The sequence below is a fragment of the Miniopterus natalensis genome, chromosome 2, assembly GCF_054644295.1.
Source record: "Miniopterus natalensis isolate mMinNat1 chromosome 2, mMinNat1.hap1, whole genome shotgun sequence".
Lineage (NCBI taxonomy): Eukaryota > Metazoa > Chordata > Mammalia > Chiroptera > Miniopteridae > Miniopterus > Miniopterus natalensis.
The window spans coordinates 162072735-162093292 of NC_142082.1; the positions used below are offsets into that span (position 1 = coordinate 162072735).

A 20558-nucleotide genomic window follows, 5' to 3' on the forward strand; every position below is an offset into this window, starting at 1 on the left:
ATCACTTAAATAAGACATTATTCTGAAAAGTTTTTTTTTAAGGCAGGTCAAGCATTTCTATCCAGGCTAAGGAGGTAAATGTAACCCCAGCAAATTTCAAATATTCAGTACAAATAACTGAATTTCAAAATTAAGAAACTACAGATTTACCAGATTGTTTTGATAGTTATGATGTAGATAATTTCCATTTATAAAACTCAAATCTATCAATTTTTCCCAAGAAACAAACACTGTTTTGTTTTAGAGGCATTTTATTTAGACAACTAAAAACAATTAGATGTTCAGAAGCAGTGTACAATGAACGAGAAATCAAGCCAGTTACTTTATCATGTATTCCCCCTCCTCTTCACAAAAAAGGCTTTCTGCCTGAAGAGAAAGGTCAGAAAAATAGGCCAATATATTTTTCTTCTCCATAACATAAACAGCTACCAGAATCTAACTGTAATACGAGAAATTGGATGTTGGCTTGCACATATTCATTAAAAAGACAACAGGCCATCGTACTACAAGAGCATAACTCCACCTGCCTTCATCTGATACTCTTGCATTTTCATGTACAGATAACACCAAGTTAGTTCTGCACTGGAGCTAAGTCACATTCCTCATTATTTACTGCTCCATGTTTGTCTTAAGCAGAGACCAACTCTGAAAGGCTGATGCTGTTCTCTGCTTGCTTGTTTTAGTCCGTGGTTGTATACTGCTGAGGCATAGGCATGATACTCAGGCCTTCACTTCAGGAGTTGAACTATAGATGGAATCTGAATTCTCTGAAGCAATTTCTTCTACAATCACAAAACAAAAAATCATATTAGTCAACTTTATAAAGGAAAGAAGCAAATCTACATTTCTGTGTAATGAAGGAATAAGGTTTTTTTTAGTGTTCTGGTGAGGCCGAGACACTAAGCCATTAGTGACTGGACTCATGCCACTGAAAAAGCAATGAGGAAAGAGTTCATGTGTTTTACCCATTAACTCCTTTATTCCATAACTTAACCTTCAAGGGGCCGCTCTCCTCAGCTAAACTGACAATGACTTCATCCTATCTTTGAAAGATCTGACTCCTCCTTTATTTATTTGAACTCCAAACAATATGATATAATCAGGACATATACAATTTGTAATTCTAGACTGGGGAAAGAGCACTTAGTATATAATAAGTGCTTAATCAATGTTAAATAACAATAGTAACTATTTATTTTAGCATCTGCCTCCTAAGTTAGACTCCAAGTTCAATAAGAGTAACCACATCAGTCATGTCCACAGTACATCCCTGTGCCCACTACTATGCAGTAGGTACTTATACTGTTTTATAAATGTATATATACACATACATATTTAAATTTTCCATTACTTAAGTATGTTCATATTTAATAAACTTCCTTTTGTCAATGAGTAAAACTCACCTAGCACTTCAATTTTAAGACCCTTAGGATTTGACAAAAGTTAATTCACCAGTATTTACCTAGTTCCTCTTCCGCCGTCTCTGGAAAACTGATCTTTGGCTTTGCCAGCTCACCACTATCTTCTTCTATGGAAAGAAAAGCAATAATAATGATGATGTGCGAAAGTATCTAATAAGCAAGAAGAGTAAGCCAAGACTATTCCAAGCAATTGGATATAAAACATAATAGAAACAACTTTTTTAGTAATTATAATATATGTCTTCCCTCAAAAATTACTTTCAGGTTCACACAACTACGTTGGGGCCAACTGCTAAGTATTTTATTAAAAACATGTCTACTTGACGATCCTGCAGCACCTCCCACTAAGACCTCACCAAAAATGCCATCTCAAATGGAATACGCCATGGAAACCATGATGTTCACGTTTCATAAATTTGCTGGGGATAAAGGCTACTTAACAAAGGAGGAACTGAGAGTACTCATGGAAAAGGAGTTCCCTGGATTTTTGGAAAATCAAAAAGACCCTCTGGCCAAAGACAAAATAATGAAGGACATGGACCAGTGCCAAGACGGCAAAGTGGGCTTCCAGAGCATCTTTTCACTAATTGCTGGGCTCACCATCACATGCAATGACTATTTTGTAGTACACATGAAGCAGAAGGGAAGGAAGTAGGCAGCACCGAGCAGTTACTTCCACCCTGATAAGAGTTCTCTCAATGGGCTGCCTAAGGTATATGTGCCCCACAGCTTCCCCCTGTATGAGGATTTCATGAGCAGACTGGGACCCTTAAAAAATGTGCAAATAAAATCCCAACCTCACTCAATAAGAGAAAGTAAAGCCAATGAAAGCCAGATAAGCTTTTGATTTTTATATTGCTTGTATCCTCTTGCCCTCAACAAATTTCTTTAGTTCCTAAAAATAAAATAAAATAAAAACATGTCTACTTTATTAGTAAGGACCAGGAAATAATGCTACACAGAATTTACTTGTAAATTCCTTATATTGCCCTCTAACAAATTTTGAATTAGGTCTATTCCAGTCACCAAATGACCAGTGTACAAATTCAGAAACAGAACAGATTATACAACAAAAAAATTTAAACAAACAAAAGAACACAGTAGCCAATTTATAATCAATCACGGGCTTCTCTTTGCATAAACCATGTTATGTAATTTAAAATCTATAGGAGACAGAAAGGCTGAAATAAAACTAATGATTAAAAATGACACAAAATCGAAGTTTAATTTGATAACTCTGAATAAAAATTCTTACCAGGAAGCACACATTTCCAAAGGCCATATGTTTTTCCTACTACAGTTTGCCACAGTCTCAGAGTTCCGTCTTCAGAACCACTGGCATAGAGTTCTCCATCAGGACTAAATCTCACGCAGTGAATAGGACCAAAGTGTCCTTTGTAGGATTCTGAAAGAGGAGAAGGGCTATTAGATAATTTAATAAATATTAGATTAGATATTGATACACTTAATACTGTCTAAATTACTGGGGAGATGTGAAATTCATAAAGACAAATACAAAGAACTATACTTAATTAAAAATGAAATGATTCTCATCATCAAGTGGTATGTCACGTCTAACATTTATCTGTAAGATTATCCCTTTCCAATTCTAGCACATATTCTGGTTTCAGGTTGTGTCTCTCTCTAAAATAAAAATGAGGCTTCACGTCCCAATAAGGATGAAGGGAGTAAATGAAAACCTCCCTAAATTTTACAGAAAGTAAATCTATCAGTTCCATCTCAATTTCCATATCCTAAACTCACTGCCTACTTGCCAGGGATCCAATTCTTAATTATGGCTATCGAGAGCCACTAGATGGAGCTCTTTTACACACTTTGTCTCTTAATTTCCTACCAGACTATGTAGAGACCACTAGTCCTTCTGTCACAGAAGAGAGATACAGAATCAGTACTGATCCTTACATATTTTAATCTATGAAATTTAATGAGAAAATGCACACATTAGTAGTGGTGGTGGTCCATTTAAGTCATATCCTTTCTTATGAACTTTTCTCATTTACTTTCCAATGCCTCACCACCTTATTAGTTTTCAAAGCTCTTTACTGGACCAATGTTCCATCTGTCTTGCCTCCATGTCTATTCAACTCAAGGACTCTCAAGCACCATCTTCCTCCATCTCTGTCCTACCAGAGAATATCACGAGAGTATTTATCATGAGAAAAACTATCATGAGAGTAGAAAGGATAAGAGGTTTGGAATGAGAATGGCTGGGCCCAAGGTCTTTAACTCACTGTGATCTCAGATATCAGGCAAATAATTTACTTCTTTTTTGAAAAAGAATACATACATATGGCCAAGACATTCTAAAACTTTGAAAACTGACATTAAGTAAAAATTAAAAAGAAAGTCTTACTTAAAAGTCACTTATATTCAAGCAATAAAGGGTGAACCATAAGCAATTAAAATAGATTCTATATGGTCCATCCACCAAGCTTTCACTTATCCAACCCAAATTCATCAGCTTTCCCAAAGAAACAAAACATAAAATTGTCTTTTGCTCTTCATTCTAAAAAGCTTATTAGTTCACTGGGTGGTAAAGCACGATAGCTAGGAAAAAAAGTGGCAACTTATAGACCAAAAAAAGAATAAAAACTAAATACATTAGTTCAAAAAGCAAAAACTATTTGGGAAGGCTAAAGTAGATATTGAGAACCATACTATGAAATACCTAATCCATCAGATAAATGTAAAGTTAGGATGAGCATTAACGTCAAATTAATCCTACATGTCTTTCCCTTTCCTTTATTAAGGACTATTATGAAAATGGAAGCAAAAGTCAAGACTCCAGTAAATAAATTTAAAAAAATACCAAAACACCCCTCTCTCCAATTCAGATCCCTAAGGTATCCCCAAAATGAGCTACAGCTGTTTCCCCCCATGCTATTCACTATAGAGCCTTAGGGAGAGGGGATAGGTAGATGGGGCTACATATCTGCACTATACTTCAGAAAGAACAGATCTCCTTGCAACTACTTAATGACTTTGACATTAAGATCCCCCCAATAAGTATACTGCACTATTGTATACAATGTCAACACATGATGAACTTAAGTTAAAAGGAAAAGGTAAGCTGAGTTCAGCATACTTTGTTTATAGATCTATGAACATTTCTATCCAAAATGGATAAAAAATCCTTTCCTTTCTTACCTGGAAGCTATCAGCTTTAGTTAGCTGAAAAATCTGCTGAGGTGTTAATTACTGAAACCTAGCATTTTATAAAGGTAACCAACTACATCATCCTATGGGAGGAAAAAGAAGACAACTCACCTAATTCTTCTCCACTATTATAATCATACTTATAAAGTTTAAAGTCTTCACCACCTGCAACAAGAAATTCTTTCTCAGGATGAAGAGATGCGGAATTGATGGTTGCAGGAGCTTCAAAGGATTTAATTGGCTCCAAGCTGGAAAAAAATAGAAATAATAAACACTTACAAATTTTTAATATTGCATAAATAATATAAGGAAATAATACTTACAAATTTTTAATATTGCATAAATAATATAAGGAAATAATTAATTACATTTAACTGGTCCTAAATTCTGAAACCCAAGGAACAAGTAAATATTCACTTAGTCAAATACAGTGATGTTAAAAACAAACAAGCGAACAAAAAACCTCTAAATAATATTAGCAAAAAAGTTCAGGAGGATATTATGCCCAAATGGAGTTCATCCCAGAATACAGACATTTCAAGAGAGGGATAGCCACATTTTGTGAAGTGGATGCCTTCCTGCCAATGTGTGTGCTGGCTAATTAAAGCAGTATGGCAAATATATTGGGATTTTTACTATGAAAAAAATTTAATTTTATGTATTGTTTAACTTTTCCACTACATTATCTTGGTAAACAGAAAAGGTCTTTTACAATGTAATTATATTAAAGGATTATTTATACACTACGTATTCTCAATTGCTGAGAATTTATAAAGCTGCTGCAACAGGACAAACCTTCAATCCCATAAAATATAAAACTGCTAAAACTAACTCAGTTTTTACTATTAGGCAATAAAATAATAACTAAATGTGAGACGATAGCTACATAATAAAAGTCAATACATAAAACAGCTTCATTTGAATGTAAATGAGTCTGGACATTGGCTCTTTTCCAGTCCAACCCTAAAATTCCTGAAAGGCCTCCAATACAAAACATCAGAGCATTCCAGCTCCTAAATGCCACCATTCTATTCCCACCATCACACACTACAAAGCATGAAAGTAAAGTAGTCATGACTTACATGGGATCACTGAATAGAACTTTCTGGCTCAAATATTAGAATATTCAATAGGTCAGCAAACCTCTGCCACCAACATGCGACTTTAGGCAACAGTCTACAGCAGGACTGCATGTTGCCCAGATCCAGGAGTGACCAATTAATGAACTTGTGCAATTTAATGGCTCTGGGCAACAGTACTCTGCTTTTATCAATTCACTGTGTGTGTATGAACTCCTTTACATTTGTAATTGCTCTCCTCCATTTTTACTACCTTCTCTTTCCTTCTGTCATTCAGTGAAGCTTAGCTCTGCAAGTGGCCCTTTAAACAAAAGTTTAGGACTGCTGATGATCAAGAGTATAATGTAGTATAATCTTTATGGAAATCAATTAAGTAACATGTATACTAAGAACTTTAAACATATTCCTACTCTTTGAACTCTACTTATAGGATTCTACGGTAAGGAAACACTCAGAGATGCACCATAATACTGCAGTGTTAAAGCAGGGGAACTGACACAATTTAGTGCAACCTATAATGCAAAATGCCTAGCAAAAATGTTTTGCAAGAATTTTTAATGACTAAGAATATTTTAAAATAAAAATTACACTCATTAGGGTTCCAGTAACCAAAGGGGAGGAACACCACAAATACACCTACATATATAACAAAGAAAAAAAGACTGGTAGAAAACAAAAGCTACAATTAACATTCTAGGATCTGTGATTGCAGCACCGTGGGTAATTTTTTTAAATTGTATTTTCCAAATTTTCAACCAGAACATTTACTATATTTGTAGTCACAAAAGTCTATTTAAAGAAGAATAATTAGGTATACATATATGTGGAAATAGGAAAAAAAAATCACTACTTCTCAAAAATTTTAAAGTAAAATAGGAAAATCAAGATCACAGTGGTTTTATACAGTAACAATATAAATTACAGCACCAGTCCAGTGATCCTTTAATGAAAAATATAATTTAAAAGTTGTTAAACTTCATCAAAAAATGTCCTAAATATCTGAAATTAATTTGACTAATTCCTCTGATTAAAGTATACCAAATTCTTTAAAAACACATTATTAATGGTATGGAAACATTTCCCTCCATTATTATAGAGCAGCAATTTTCAACTGGCATGTCACAGAATTTTAAAAACATGCAATACCTGACTATTTAGTCAGGGGCACTGACCTCTTTTCCCCTAGATTGTCAAATTAAAAAATGACAACAACCAACAAAACAATAGCCATCCAGTGTGAACAAATCAAAATCAGACCTTTGTCATATTGGCAAAAAATATTTTTTGGTGTGCCACAGAATTTTAGTAATTAGTTTATGTGTGCCATGACATGAAAAAAATTGAAAATCAGTGTTTAATAGGTCAAAATTTGCCTTTTAAAGAGTTAAGTACCTTTCCACTGATGCCTTCTAAATAAGTACTCAAGGCTGTCCTTTGTTACCATAAAAGAAAATGAAGGTATTTCTTGTACATACCTTACTGCACTATGAAAAGCAATAGATCGTCCATAAGTTATTACCAAGATCTCTCCCTCAGGAATATATTCCATACTGCTAACAGACATATTAAAATTTAGAGATTTCACTTCTGTCATAGTAGCGTGATCCCAAAGGCTGCAAAAAAGAAAAAGGAAAAGATGATGGTATTTACTCATGAAAAAAAGCTTCTAAATCCTAATTACATCTGCAGATTAACCAATAATTACAATTATAAAACAATTTCCATTCCAACTCATAAATTAGAGATGATATAGAGAAGTTTTGGGTTCCTAGACAAGTGGTGGGGGGTACCATCCAGCCCAGGGGCAGAAATTACTTGGTCTGGCTCTGCCAAGGCAACCGCAGACGGGACTCGAAATTTAATAAATCTAGGAGTTTTTTTCATACCTAATTTTTAAGTTGATAATTTTGTATGGCCTGCAAATGATGTTATAAATATCTAAATGGCCCTTGGCCGTAAAAAGGTTACCCACCCCTGCCATACAAGGTCAAATTATTTGGTAGTCTGTTGGTAAAGTCAACTTTAATATTTAAGTACACTTCCCAAACAATTTAGCAAAACCACGCTATTAAGATACTTAGGTCTTAATCTAATTAACTTTAGTGGTGCTCTAAATAATGGTTCTTACATTTTTGTGAATTTGATGATGGCTATGTATCTTTCCACAGAAAACTACACAAGGTGTCAACACACAAAATTGTGTATAGAATTTCAGGGGTTTCATGGAACCCCTATAGCCAGCCTGTCTCTGACCCAGGTTAAGAGCACCTTCCTCATAGTTTTAATTCAGTGTCTTGTGAATTCTGCTCTGTTTATAGTAGTAAATGGATATACCTCTAGAAGAATGTGAGCTCTGTGGTAAGTTCTAATGTTCTTCCTATGTAGTAATTATAAATATAAGCTCTAAGGTCAAGTATTTTCTTTTTAAAGAAATTTTTATTTGTTGATTTGAGAGAGAGAGAGAGAGAGAGAGAGAAAGAGAGAGAGGGAGAGACGGAGAGAGGGAGGAGGGAGGAAAAAAACATCAATTTGTTGCTCCATTTAGTTATGCATTCATTAATTCTTATATGTGCCTTGACGGGGGATCAAACCCACAACCTTGGTGTAATATGATGCTCTAACCAAATGAGCCACCCAGCTAGGAAAAGGTCAAATATTTTTCGAAATTAAGATTATTGAAGAAAAATTACTTACCGGACAGTTTTATCATCAGCTGAAAGAATCTGTTTGTCATCACTGCACCATAGCGCCTTTTTAATACCAGAGGTATGACCACTGATTTCCTTAGGTTCTTAAGATGAAACAATTTAAAATGCATTTGTTAACATTTGATCTCTAAAACTGAACAATTTTGAAACAATAAAATATGTAAAAAGAAAAGAAAAAACACATTTGAAATTAGGCTGCAACTTTATAAAGCCCAGCACAATTCAAATTTGCTGTCTTCCTAGAATACAATTTTTCTATAGTAGAACAAAAATTTTTCTGCATGACAAGGAACCCAAGAACTATGATGCTATATGTAGTAAAAGTAAATACACCACTCCCTCCAGGCTACTTTTCTGCTTTCAAAAGCATTATTGTACCACAATAAGAAAAATAACCAATGTAGCATAATTTAATTAGAATATGGACCAAGGAAAAAGACAGTCTGAGCTAATCCTAGTACTATCACTAATCCTGAGACCCTCACCCAAGCCACTGTCAGTAGTAACAGAAAAAAAAAAAAGGAGGGGGGATGTAGAAACTGGAAGGAGAAAAGGTAACAAAAAGCAATGCAATATTACCAAGAATATGTATTTCTACATGGAGAGCAAAGCATCAAAAAAAAATAGGGATCTTTCCGTTTGAAGCTTTCTCTTCAAAAAAATTTTAAAAATTGACACTCATTATTATTTCTGGGAAAAACATGCTGGAGGCAATGCCATTTGACACTACTTGGACTTTGGGCAAGCTACTTAACCTTTTGAAGACTACATTCTAAAACAGTAAAATGGGTAACAATAGTTATTAAACCTCACAGTTTGAGTTTAAGCATCAAATGAGAATATACACCTACAGTTCTAACTTGGTGACTGACATACAGTCAAAGCTCAGTTAATTGCTGTTATTTCTATTGCCAGTAGAGTGAAAGAGCTGCATTCAAAAAGCAGCTTTGAGAAAGGTAAAAGAAGATAAAAGTGTCCCCTAAGCCCTGAACTACCTTGCTGATCAGACAGGTACATTGATTAAGTGAGATCAGAGAACTTTGCTCTATTTTTGGCATAAAGTTATCAAAGAGAATAATCTAAAATAATCTAGTTTGCTTTCTCACCTTAGAATTGCTTTCAGTAAGGTATCTTGTGAATAATTGCTTAATTTCCAATGTAGCTTTGACTTTCTTACAAACTTCAAAAGTTGATTTATGAATAAAGAATAGATGCCCATGATACAAAACTTAAGATACCAACAAATAAATAATAAATAACAAAATTCTGTTTATCATATTTTGGTAGCTCTTAAAATATACATTATATGGCTAGAAAAACATTAAAATACTACAAAATAGAGAGGAATATCTGGGCTAGGGAAGAAAAAGGTGTCTTACAACTTCTGTACAAGGAGAGAATTCATAAGGGAAATGAAAGATTTCACCAACAAAATCTTTAAAATGTGTATATCATCGACTTTACTAACAAAATTTAAAGCAAATGACAAATTAGAATACAATAAAGAACTTTTAAAACAAATAAGAAAAGACAAACATCACAACAGATAAATGGGGAAAGGTCGTGAATGGGTAATAGTTCACAAATGAAATGCATTACAATGGAATTCAACAATACTTTAATCTCAAAAATAATTTTTAAAAGTTCGTAATACAAAAGAATAAATTTTCTTCTATTAAACTGGCAAAGATAAACTCAGTTATCAGTGTTTGCTAGAATAGGTTAGCTGTAGATATATTTTTACACTTTGCTGGAGGGCACTTTGGTAACATCAATGGCTTTCAAGTGTACCTCCTTTTGTCCCAGCAACTCTATTTCTATGTAGTTATCCTACAGAAACAACTGTGGAAACATCTGCAACTATAAGGATGTTAAACATAATACTGTTTACATTTAAAATTAAGTTGTCCAAATAGGCTATAATAGGAGATTGGTTAATTCACTTATTCATAGAAATGCTGAACCATACAGTCACTAAAAACAGTGAACAGAATATTTAAATAATGAAAAAATGATTAACTGCAGATTTAAAAAATTCTTCTAACAGCTAATACATTCAAATGGTTCAAATATCTAAACAACATATGTATAGACTGAGCATTCTCACCCTTCTCATCTTCTATAGATAACTATACTTTCTAATCAAAAGATAGTAACACTGTATGCACCTTTTAGAACTTAGTATGATTAAATTATATCAGTATAAATTTTAAACTGTAACAAGGCTATACACACATAACATAGTAAGTAAGTCAATATTCAAAAATAAATCTGCACAGAAAAAAGGACTGAAAAAATATGAACCTACAACTAAAGATATTAAGTGATTAATACCGGATAATGGATTATGTTTTCACTTTTTGCCACATCTGAGTACTGAATATGAGCATGAATTAATCAGAAGTCATTTAAATTAAAAGAAAATAAAAGCATAAACATGTATAAACTATGCTTACCTGCTTCAGGTTTGTTCAAGTCATATATGCGTAACAGTTTATCCTGTCCTGCGGTTAATAAGTAATTACTATCCTGAAAACACAAACAAGTAAAATGTTACTAGATTAACCATTTTAATGGTTATATCTCTTTGAAACTTCAACACCAAATAAAAATTAAAGCTCACAGATGTCACAAAGAGATGCAACACACGCCAATTACTTCTGAGAAGATACTGTAGAACATTTATCTTTTTCGTAATACCAAAGTCCTGTAAACTTCCTAGTCCGAATGTGTTACACCACCTACCACATAAACCTACCACCTACCGCTCAACCTGCCCAGACCCAGCTCCCCGCCCCAAGTAGCAGTTCTTCAGTGATCTCAAATTTATCCCCTCTCTTCTCAAAGTAGTTGGGAAGCATTACATGGGCATTTTAGATGTTTACTGCTACTGATCAAGGACTGATACAAGAGTCCAGGGTACTTTAAAAGCCTCATTTCATTGAACAAAAAAAAAACTTGTATAGCTTAACCTATAATCAAATATACACCAACTACTACACCCTAAAACCATATATAAACCAAATATACAAACAGCAATTTAACTCCTTAAAAAAAAACTCCATTTTCTGATACCTGCGTAAAATCCACCGACTTGACAATGTGTTTATGAGCCAGGGTCATCAACTCATCTCCTGAGACAGCATCCCACACTTTGCTAAAAATGGAAAGTAAAATCAAAAGAAATTTAATGGTAATTTTGATAATTAATTACCAAGTAATTTAGATATGTGAAATGTGATATAAGTGCATTATAAATCTCCATTATTTCTAATATCCCCCCACTGTTAGAGTTCACTTGATAAAATATTTAAGTAAGTCTAATGAAAAAGAAATTTCCCTGTAAAAGCCATATAGCCAATCTAATTTTGACAGTAGAAAAGATCTATGAATTTAAGTATATGACATCCACGAACCAACAGTCTTACTTTTGTATTAGCCTATAGCCATATTTTAGTAAAACATTTTAACCAATTTTTAGTTTCAATTTTCCAATTTTTTCTCTATTCTCTACTCTCATACATATGCAAAACAAAAATTTAAAAGAAATCCTTAAAAAAAATTACAGAATAAAAGACCCTGATACAATTCCATAAAATTTTAAATCAACACAAAAGAAAATATTTTCTCCACCTCTTCCTCAGATTTGACTCTTAAATTCCCAAATCCTAGTCCAATTAACTTCCTCCCAAAATATCAGCTTTTCAATATATAATACTAACAGTGAGGATTTTTAATCTCAACTATGTGTTTTGCTGACCCATCCCAACCGAAAACATGTGGTTGTATCTATAAACATATGTCTGTGTGTGTCAGGGGATAATGGTTAAATAATACTTTACAAAAATACTGTAAGGTTCTCCCCAAATAAAAATGCTTAAAATTTGCATACAGGGAAGAGAACTGTTTGGATCATGAACTGCTATGCTCCACAAAGGTTTCCATTTTAAGGTAATTGACATTTACTTTCAGGAATAAAGTGAAAAATAAACAGAGAAAAAAGAAAAGCAATGGTTATCTTTTCTTCATTTACTTAATAAACACACAACAAATATATCAAGTAGATATTTTATGTCATTCTAGACTTAGTGCTAGGGCACAAAAGGGAGAAAAGAAATGATTCCAAAGAAAGTTCCTGTCTTAGAAGAGCTATAGCTGAGGAGAAAAACATCCATTAAACACACATTAAATAAATATAATTAAAATACAAACACATGTGGCTATAGAGACAGAAAAAACATACTACTAATTATACCAGAAAGTCTGGAAAATCTAAGCAGTGGAAGTCAATAGTCTTGAAGAGAAAGCAGAAATACACCAGGAACAAAAAAATAGGCTATTGCAGACAAGCATTAATACCATGTACAATGGTAAAAAAACATGAATAACCATTTAAAGATAATTAATGCCAATGACAGAATATAAATCTTGCCTATTACATAGTTGAGTCATGAGTGGCTAAATAAATATATTCTGAGGAGCAAGGGGGGGGGGAGAGGGGGAGAGAGAGAGAGAGAGACTGATTCGAGAAAGACAAATCAATCGGTTGCCTCCCACATGCACCACGACTGAGGGACAGGAACTGAACTTGCAACCCAGGTGCAAGCTTTTAACTGGGAATCAAACCAGAGACCCTTTGGTACACAGGTTAACACTCTAACCCTGAGCCACACGAACCAGGGAGAGGGAGCTATTCTTTAGCTGGATCAAGTTCCATAATAGCAAAGCCCAGACAAATCGCTAAGAGGATAATATAGACAAAGAATGCACATACTCCCACACCTCACAAACGTGGAACAAATGAGGGGTAAGCCTCAGCTACCATTTATGGAGCACCTACTAGATAACAGACACTATGCTAGACTCCAGGGATATAAGTGGAGAAAGATTCCTGTGATTCTTCCCATAACTACATTGGTCTTATACCCACTTTACAGACACAAAAACCAAACTTTAAGAAGCATCCCATGATAAAACTGGAAACATAAAGTGTAGCCTGCACGTGAACTCAACGAAAGCTTACATCTTTCCCACTGTATCACGGCACCTGAAAGCTGTAACTGAGGGAGAAAACTAGTATTCCTTCTTGATATTTATATCTACTCAAACTTCTTTACATGAATCAAAGGGTTTCGGAGCTTTATCGAGGTGAGTTTCAAAATAATATATATGATTTTGGTCTAGTGGGGGTGGGAGCTATCATTGTTACCGTACACAAGTAACACTTATATAGTTTTTAGATTTTAGGCAATATTCTAAATATTAGGAACAGATAAACTCATTTAATATTCACAATCAACATATGAGATAGGCACTATTACTATTCTTATTCTTATAGATGATGAAACTGAGAGAGCTTAAATAAAGTTCCCAAGGTCATAGAGCTCTTAAAGGAAGTACAGAATTCAAGTTTAAATCAGCATTCATGCTTTTAATACCACCTGTGAATATAAACACAGACTTGAATATTAAGAAAGCACAAAAACAGCACTGAATACCTATCCATGCCTTCACATGTGTGATTTTGGTTATTAATGCTCTGTAAGAAACTAAACAAACATTTATGTTCCTATGGCAGCAAGAAAAAATCCTGACTGTTCTTTTCATGACTCTCTTAAGTGCCCTTTTTCAACAACTTTTTCTCTCTCCATTTCAGAGGAATTATCACATGAATAGTAATTTCTTTCTAATGCCCTTTATTTCTTTTCCTGAGGGCTGGCATTACAATTTGGCAAAATGTACATGCTGAGAGTCTTCACAGATTTATGGAGATGGGCATCCTTCCTAACAAGCTTTTGCACAGGTCTCTTAAAAATCAGAGCAAGCCCGACCGGGCATGGCTCAGCGGTTGAGTGTCGACCTAGGATCCAGGAGATCGGGGTTCCATTCCTGGTCAGGGCACATGCCCGGGTTGCGGACTCGATCAATGACTCTCTCATCATTGATGTTTCTCTCTCTCTCTCCCCCTCTCCTGTCCTCTCTCTTAAACCAATAAAGATATAAAATAAAATAAATCAAAAAATCAAAAAAATCAGAGCAAGACTATCAAGTAGGAGGTGAACGAAGCATTTTGCTCATGTAATTAACATTGTTAGGGCCAGATAACACAATTCATAAGCTTGTCTCATTTAATGCTAATGTTCATAGTGTCTAAAATCTTGTTATAATTTATACTTAATTTAAAATAATTTAAAATACCATTTTACTAAATATTAACTTATCAACACCAGAGAGACCTAGTTTCAGTATTGACATTTTAAAAATCCACTTAACAAATATATGAAATCTAGAGTTATTAATCCCAATTTTCTACCTCTGATATAAAATCAATAACACCCATTCCCAATGTAATGTTCCAGAAGCAAAATAAAGATTAGCCCTGGGCGGTGTGGCTCAGATGGTTGGAGCATTTTCCTGTACACCAAAAGGCAGCAGGTTGGCAGGTTCGATTCCTAGTCAGGATGCATACCCAGGTTGTGGATTTGATCCCTGGTCAGGGTACGTACAGGAGGCAATTGATTGATGTTTCTCTCTCGCATCAATGTTTCTCTCTCTCTCCCTTCCTCTAAAATCAATTAAAAAGAATGAAGGAAAAATGGTCCACTTTTTCTTTAGACTCTTAAGTCTAATAAAGTCGGTTATAGGTATGATAGCTCTTGACATTGCCTTCATTACTTTAAATATTTAAGTGTCTGCTAAGTCACAAACACCGAAGTTAGAGATACCAAGATTATATAAAATCTGATACATGCCCAGAAGGGGAAAGTGGGTCATTGCAAACTAATCACATATACAAAATAGGGCCCTAGCTGGTTTTGCTCAGTGGTGAGTGCATTAGCCTTCGGAATGACGGGTTGAGGGTTCCATTCTGGTTAAGAGCACGTACCTCCATTGCAGGCTAGATCCCTACCCCGGATGGGGTGCATGTGGGAGGCAACCAATCGATGTCTCTCTCTCACATCAATGTCTCTCTCTCTGTGTCTCCCTCTCCCTTCCATTCAATCTAAAAAAAAAAAAATCAATGGAAAAAATATCCTTGGATGAAGATTAAAAAAAAATAAAAATAAAACAATAGGTAAAGTGTATCCTGGGAACAAGCAATATATTGCTAGACTGTAGGGCATATGGTGTGCAGTGCCAGATGATGCTGATAAACTAGGATGAGGCCAAATTTTAAAACGCCAGAAACTGAAATTTAACCATTAGTCCAGCGGTTCTAAGACTGTACACCAGAATCACCTAGAACAGGTTTAGGGGAGGAAAAAAAAATTGATGCTGGGCACTCCATTCCATCACCAGATGAAATCAGAATTTCTTGAATACATGCATCTGAATATTTTAAATGTTCCTCGGGTTATTCTAATGTATACCCAAGGTCATGAACCATTAAAATAGCCGAGGAAAGACAGGAAGATTACTAGATAGAGAAGTGACATGATGAAATTTGCTCTTAGAAAGACAACTGGCAGTACTATGGAAGATGAACAGACAGCAAGAGACTAGTGGCAGAGATCTGAACTAAGCAGTGGTAGAGGCATAAGAAACACTGTAATTGGGAGGCTGGCAAAATAAACAAAGATGAAGAAATCTGGATGCTAAGGAAAAATTAAGAACTTTAAAAACTTAGAAAATGAAGAGTAATTCAGTTTGGGAGTTTTAAATACGTTTAAAACCAGTTAACACAGAGTGAGATTCAGATAAAAATCTGGGCCATCAGCACACCAGAAAGCCATCCAAGGAGTGTATATCACTCTGGAAGCACATGCGGAGCAGTATTTGTAAACAAGACTGCCAACATTCACTATGTGGAGTGCTTGTTAATAATGCAGATTCCTGGGTCCCAATCTAGACATGCAGAGTAAGTCACCTAAGTCTGAAAATTCTGAAAACCACTGAAGAGAAAGAAGCATACAGGACCAGGATGGAATTTTGGTAAGAATAAACACTATGTGGTCTATATGGTATCGAATCAGAATTTTATGAATAACTGAGGTTGAAGTTTGGTTATTTCAGAACACAACCCACAGAAACTTCCAAAGCTGGCCATTTTGGCTATACTTACGCTGTGAAATCTGCAGCTGCTGTAGCTGCTTTGGTGGCATCTTTATTCAATGTTGCACCCCAAACGGCACCCTTATGACCCAAAAAAGTTCCGATCCAATCTCCTGTGTCTCCCTGGCGAAGCATAGGTTTACCATCTAAAAAACATTTTAAAAGGTGTGATTTAGTTTAGATTTAAAACCTCATATTCAAACATAAAATGATCATATTCAAAGTGGAAAACTGGGTTTGCTATCTAACTGTTCTCACTCACTGAGGTCACTAAGGAACATCCGGAAACAAGTTAACTTATCATTAACTAAAATAGGTTTACAGTTGTTCGTATGGAAAATACAATAACTAGCAAATAATAATACGAGAACAAACTGTGTTTTGTGTGTTCAACAACTGTACTTTTGCCCCATCCAGTATATATAGGCTAACTAAATAAATTAAATGAAGAACTGGGCTCTCTGGGAAGCATTTGTAATTCGGTGGGAAAAATACTGATCTGCATCAAAATCTAGAACTGAGTCTTATTTTGGACAAACGTGCTAACCTAAGCCCGCATCCACTTGAAAAACGGGGCTATAACACCACAAAGGAATATCCAATGAGGCAGTGGGAGGGACGAGTCTTTGTAAAATAAGGTAAGGCATTACTGAGCCTGGCCTAGTTTCTCCACTTCCCAAACCTCTGAAAGATATTTACAGTCCTGCCAAGTGAGCAATCTCGCTTCTCCAGAAATAGCAATAGAAGTAAAAGGAGAGGCCTTAGTTGGAGGCGTCAGGAGAGCCTCCCATGGGTCCAGCCGCGGGATCCCACACCCTCCTCCTCTGGCCCTCACCGCAAAGGCTGAGACCCTCGCAGCCCTTCGGCCCGGGGAGCGCCGGCTGCACTCCCGCTGGCCCCGTCCCAGCCCTCTGCAAACCCGGATCGGCGGCCCTGCTTACCTTTGCACGCGCTGATTAAGAAATAGCCGTACGGCGTGATCCCGCTGAAGGCCAGATCAACCACGGGCCGCGTGTGGCCGGAGCAGGTGAGCGGGGTCTGCCTCATCGCCATGGCGGCGGCGAACGGAGCGGCGGGGCGGGGAGCCGAGGGTCCTCTGGTTCTTTTCTCTCGGCCGCAGGGCCTCCGGCTCCTCAAGGCCCCCGCCCTGACACTGGGGCTGGGCCGGAAAACGGGAAAAGGGAAAAGGAGGCCAATCCGGCGGCACCGAGGTCAGGAGGGGTTAGGGATGGGTCGGGGAGCCTGCGACCGGCGACCGACAGCCGCCGAGGGAAGGAGAGGGAGGGAGGGAGGAAAGTGGGGAGGGGGAGAACCAGAGAACCCGCGGCCACAACCCGCACCGTCCACACCGCCACCGGCCGGAAGTTACGAGTCAATGACGCTAAGCGTCCGCCGGAAGTGACGATTCGGCGGGAAGGCGGGCTTGCCCCGAGATGCGGAGCGAGTAGGGCAGCAGCGCGCAGGCGCGAGCTCAGCCCCCGGAGGGCACGTGACGCTGGCCCTGCGCCGTCTCGGTTTGGCGCCTGGGGGCGCTCTAAGCCCTTTAGTGAGGTCCCTCCTGCTGAGCTGCGACCGTCCGAGCGTCTTCCCGTCCGTGGGCCGCGTCGCGCGGGGCGAGGTGGCTCTGCGCGCCCGGCCCTCCCCGGCGGACCCTGTGGGGTGCTGCCGGGCAACACCACCCGGAGGACCGGGCTCGGCGTCTGCACATGCAGGCAGTAAAGCCAGAGTTGCTCGGAGTCGGGCCCAAATCAGCAAACGTCGAAGAACTTTTTTCCAATTCATGTTAACGACTGTAGTGGTCGCTCTTCTGGCCTGTTTACAGGGCGCCTAAGTACTTTCCCCAGCCAGGCCTTCTGTTCTGTAACATTCCTGTGTTGCTGGTGTTTTAGACATAAGCGCCACGTGGCTCTAAATACAATTACATTCAAATTATTCTTCAGAGAACTCTAGAGCAGTGGTCCCAAAACATCTTTGATGAAATACTCTCATTGATAAAACTTGAGCCGGCACTCCCAACATACAGGTAATAATTTGTAAATTGCATACTAAACTCTATTGTAAATAGAAACTCCGGTGTGATCCTCCCGCAGGCAGCCTCCTAAGGGCATCACCGCTCCGTGTGTGAACCAGGACGGCCGACTGATTGCTCAGGCCGAAGCCTCCCTAAGCAGACATGGCCCTTGCTTTGGGCAAGTTGTTTCTTTCCGTTGATGATAGAATTTAAACCGAAAACAGAGATTTTTCTGATTTATCCCCTACTTTATCCCCAAGGCCACAATGCTTGGCACATAACAATAAATACTCACCCAGCACAAATGCCCGTGAATGTTTCCTTACCCACCATCATCTTTTTTGTGATAAACATATATTGCCATTCACGATTCAAGTCTAAAGACTTGAATGGGGACTTGAAGTGCTTCCTCGATCTATTTCCTTAGCATTTTGTTCATTCACTTATAGTACAACACTTACTATATATGCTTTCCATTGTCTTTTGTTCTACTCCCTCTCTGTGCCAACCTCGCCCTATGGTCACACACACACCCGTACACACACTCCATACACACGCTGAAGTTATGACCTCCTTCATGGCAATGGTTGACTTTGTCACGTTTGTACTCTAGGACCAGAAGAGTGAATGGCATTTATTCATGGAGAGTGAGTACTCAGCAAATGCTTGTTTACTGAGTACACAAATAGCTGCATTACTGATGGAGGTAAATAAATAAAGATACAACTCAAGTTAAAACAACTACTTAGTAAAATATTAATGTCCACATATTGCTCATTTTGTGTAGGTAGATATATAGCTGATAATTACTTTGTCTCTAAAGAATGTATATTTCTTGCTCGTTTGGATTCTGACTTCTATAAGTGTTATGTGTCATGATCAACTGGCTTCAAAGTTGGTTTAATAATAGAAGACAGATTAATGCAATTAATATGATTAACCACATTAAAAGACTAAAGGAGAAAAATGATATCAACATATGTGTAAAAAGTTTTGGATAGCATTCAACATTCATGCATGATGAAAATTTCTAGAAACAGAAGGGAACAGATAGGATATCCTAAAGAAACATCACACCTAATGATGAAACATTGAAAGCATGCCCTATTAGGTTGGGTTCACGTGAGTAGGCAGGAAGAGCCTTCAGGTGGAAATACTGGTCTGATACTTCTGAAAGGAGAGTGGGAAATACGGAGGAATGCATGGAAATGGACTCAGAGTACAATACAGACCTGAAAAAGTCTTGTCCAAGGAAGCACCTGGCATAACTCACTTCCACTCACATTACATTGGTGAGCTCTGGGACACGTGACCACACATGTAGCCACAAGGGAGTCTGGAAAATATAGTCTAGCTGGGCATCCCTGTGCTTAGGAAGACAAGGAGAATAAATTTGAGTGTGCCAGAAAGAGTCTCAGACAGCCATTTTAATTTGCTTTCTTCCTTTTGAGTTATATCTTTTCAACTGCACTCTGTGTGCTTTTTCCACTTTTTTTTTTGCTTTGTTTTGAGTCAATTATCTTTCTTACTGCTTCAAATGTAGTTTTTATATATCACTTGTTAACCTAAAAATAAAAGGTTAAAGTTAGAGGCAGCAAGCATTTATTTGAGATTAAAAAAAAGAATTGCAATTATTGGAAGCACGTATTCAGGCAGAAACCTAAATAGTGTTCCATTTAGGAGGTGAAGGCAAGGGCTTTTATGACAAAGGGAGGGGAAAATAATTACATGAATAGAAGGAAGGAATTTTTATTCATGCTAATAAGCCAAGGAAGCAATTTCTTTAGGCGCAAATAAGCTAAGTTATTCTTTAGGTACACACCTAAATGATGTATACAATATCATGGCCACACAATGTCATGGCAGGCCAGATAATATCACTGCAGGCAGCTACCAGGCCAGACGATATTGCAACACACAGCTGTGGGGCCAGACAATATCACAATAGGCCATGTCCTTGAAAAATAATAACAATAAGGGGAAAATACTCACAATATGGTCTCGAATGGAAAAGGCCTAATAGGTTTTTAACCCAACATTTACTTTACATTTACTATATCAATGCATAGCAAAAAGTTTGTAAGGAAACACACCAGAGTGTCAGCAGTGG

The 20558-nt window shown here is 37.0% G+C and overlaps 1 protein-coding gene and 1 pseudogene across 1 annotated transcript; one reads left to right on the forward strand and one right to left on the reverse strand.

Annotated features, from left to right (window-relative positions):
- Positions 1–233: 233 nt before the first annotated feature.
- STRAP (serine/threonine kinase receptor associated protein) lies at positions 234–17768 on the reverse strand. Its single transcript, XM_016197427.2, has 10 exons — positions 17379–17768; positions 16448–16583; positions 11461–11542; positions 10842–10914; positions 8372–8468; positions 7153–7290; positions 4710–4846; positions 2677–2826; positions 1463–1528; positions 234–782 (listed from the first exon to the last, which is right to left on the reverse strand). Exons 1-10 carry the CDS (start codon positions 17488–17490, stop codon positions 721–723), a joined length of 1053 nt encoding a protein of 350 aa, XP_016052913.1. The 5' UTR covers positions 17491–17768; the 3' UTR covers positions 234–720.
- On the forward strand, positions 1783–2076 carry LOC107525287 (protein S100-A10 pseudogene; annotated as a pseudogene).
- Positions 17769–20558: the final 2790 nt, after the last annotated feature.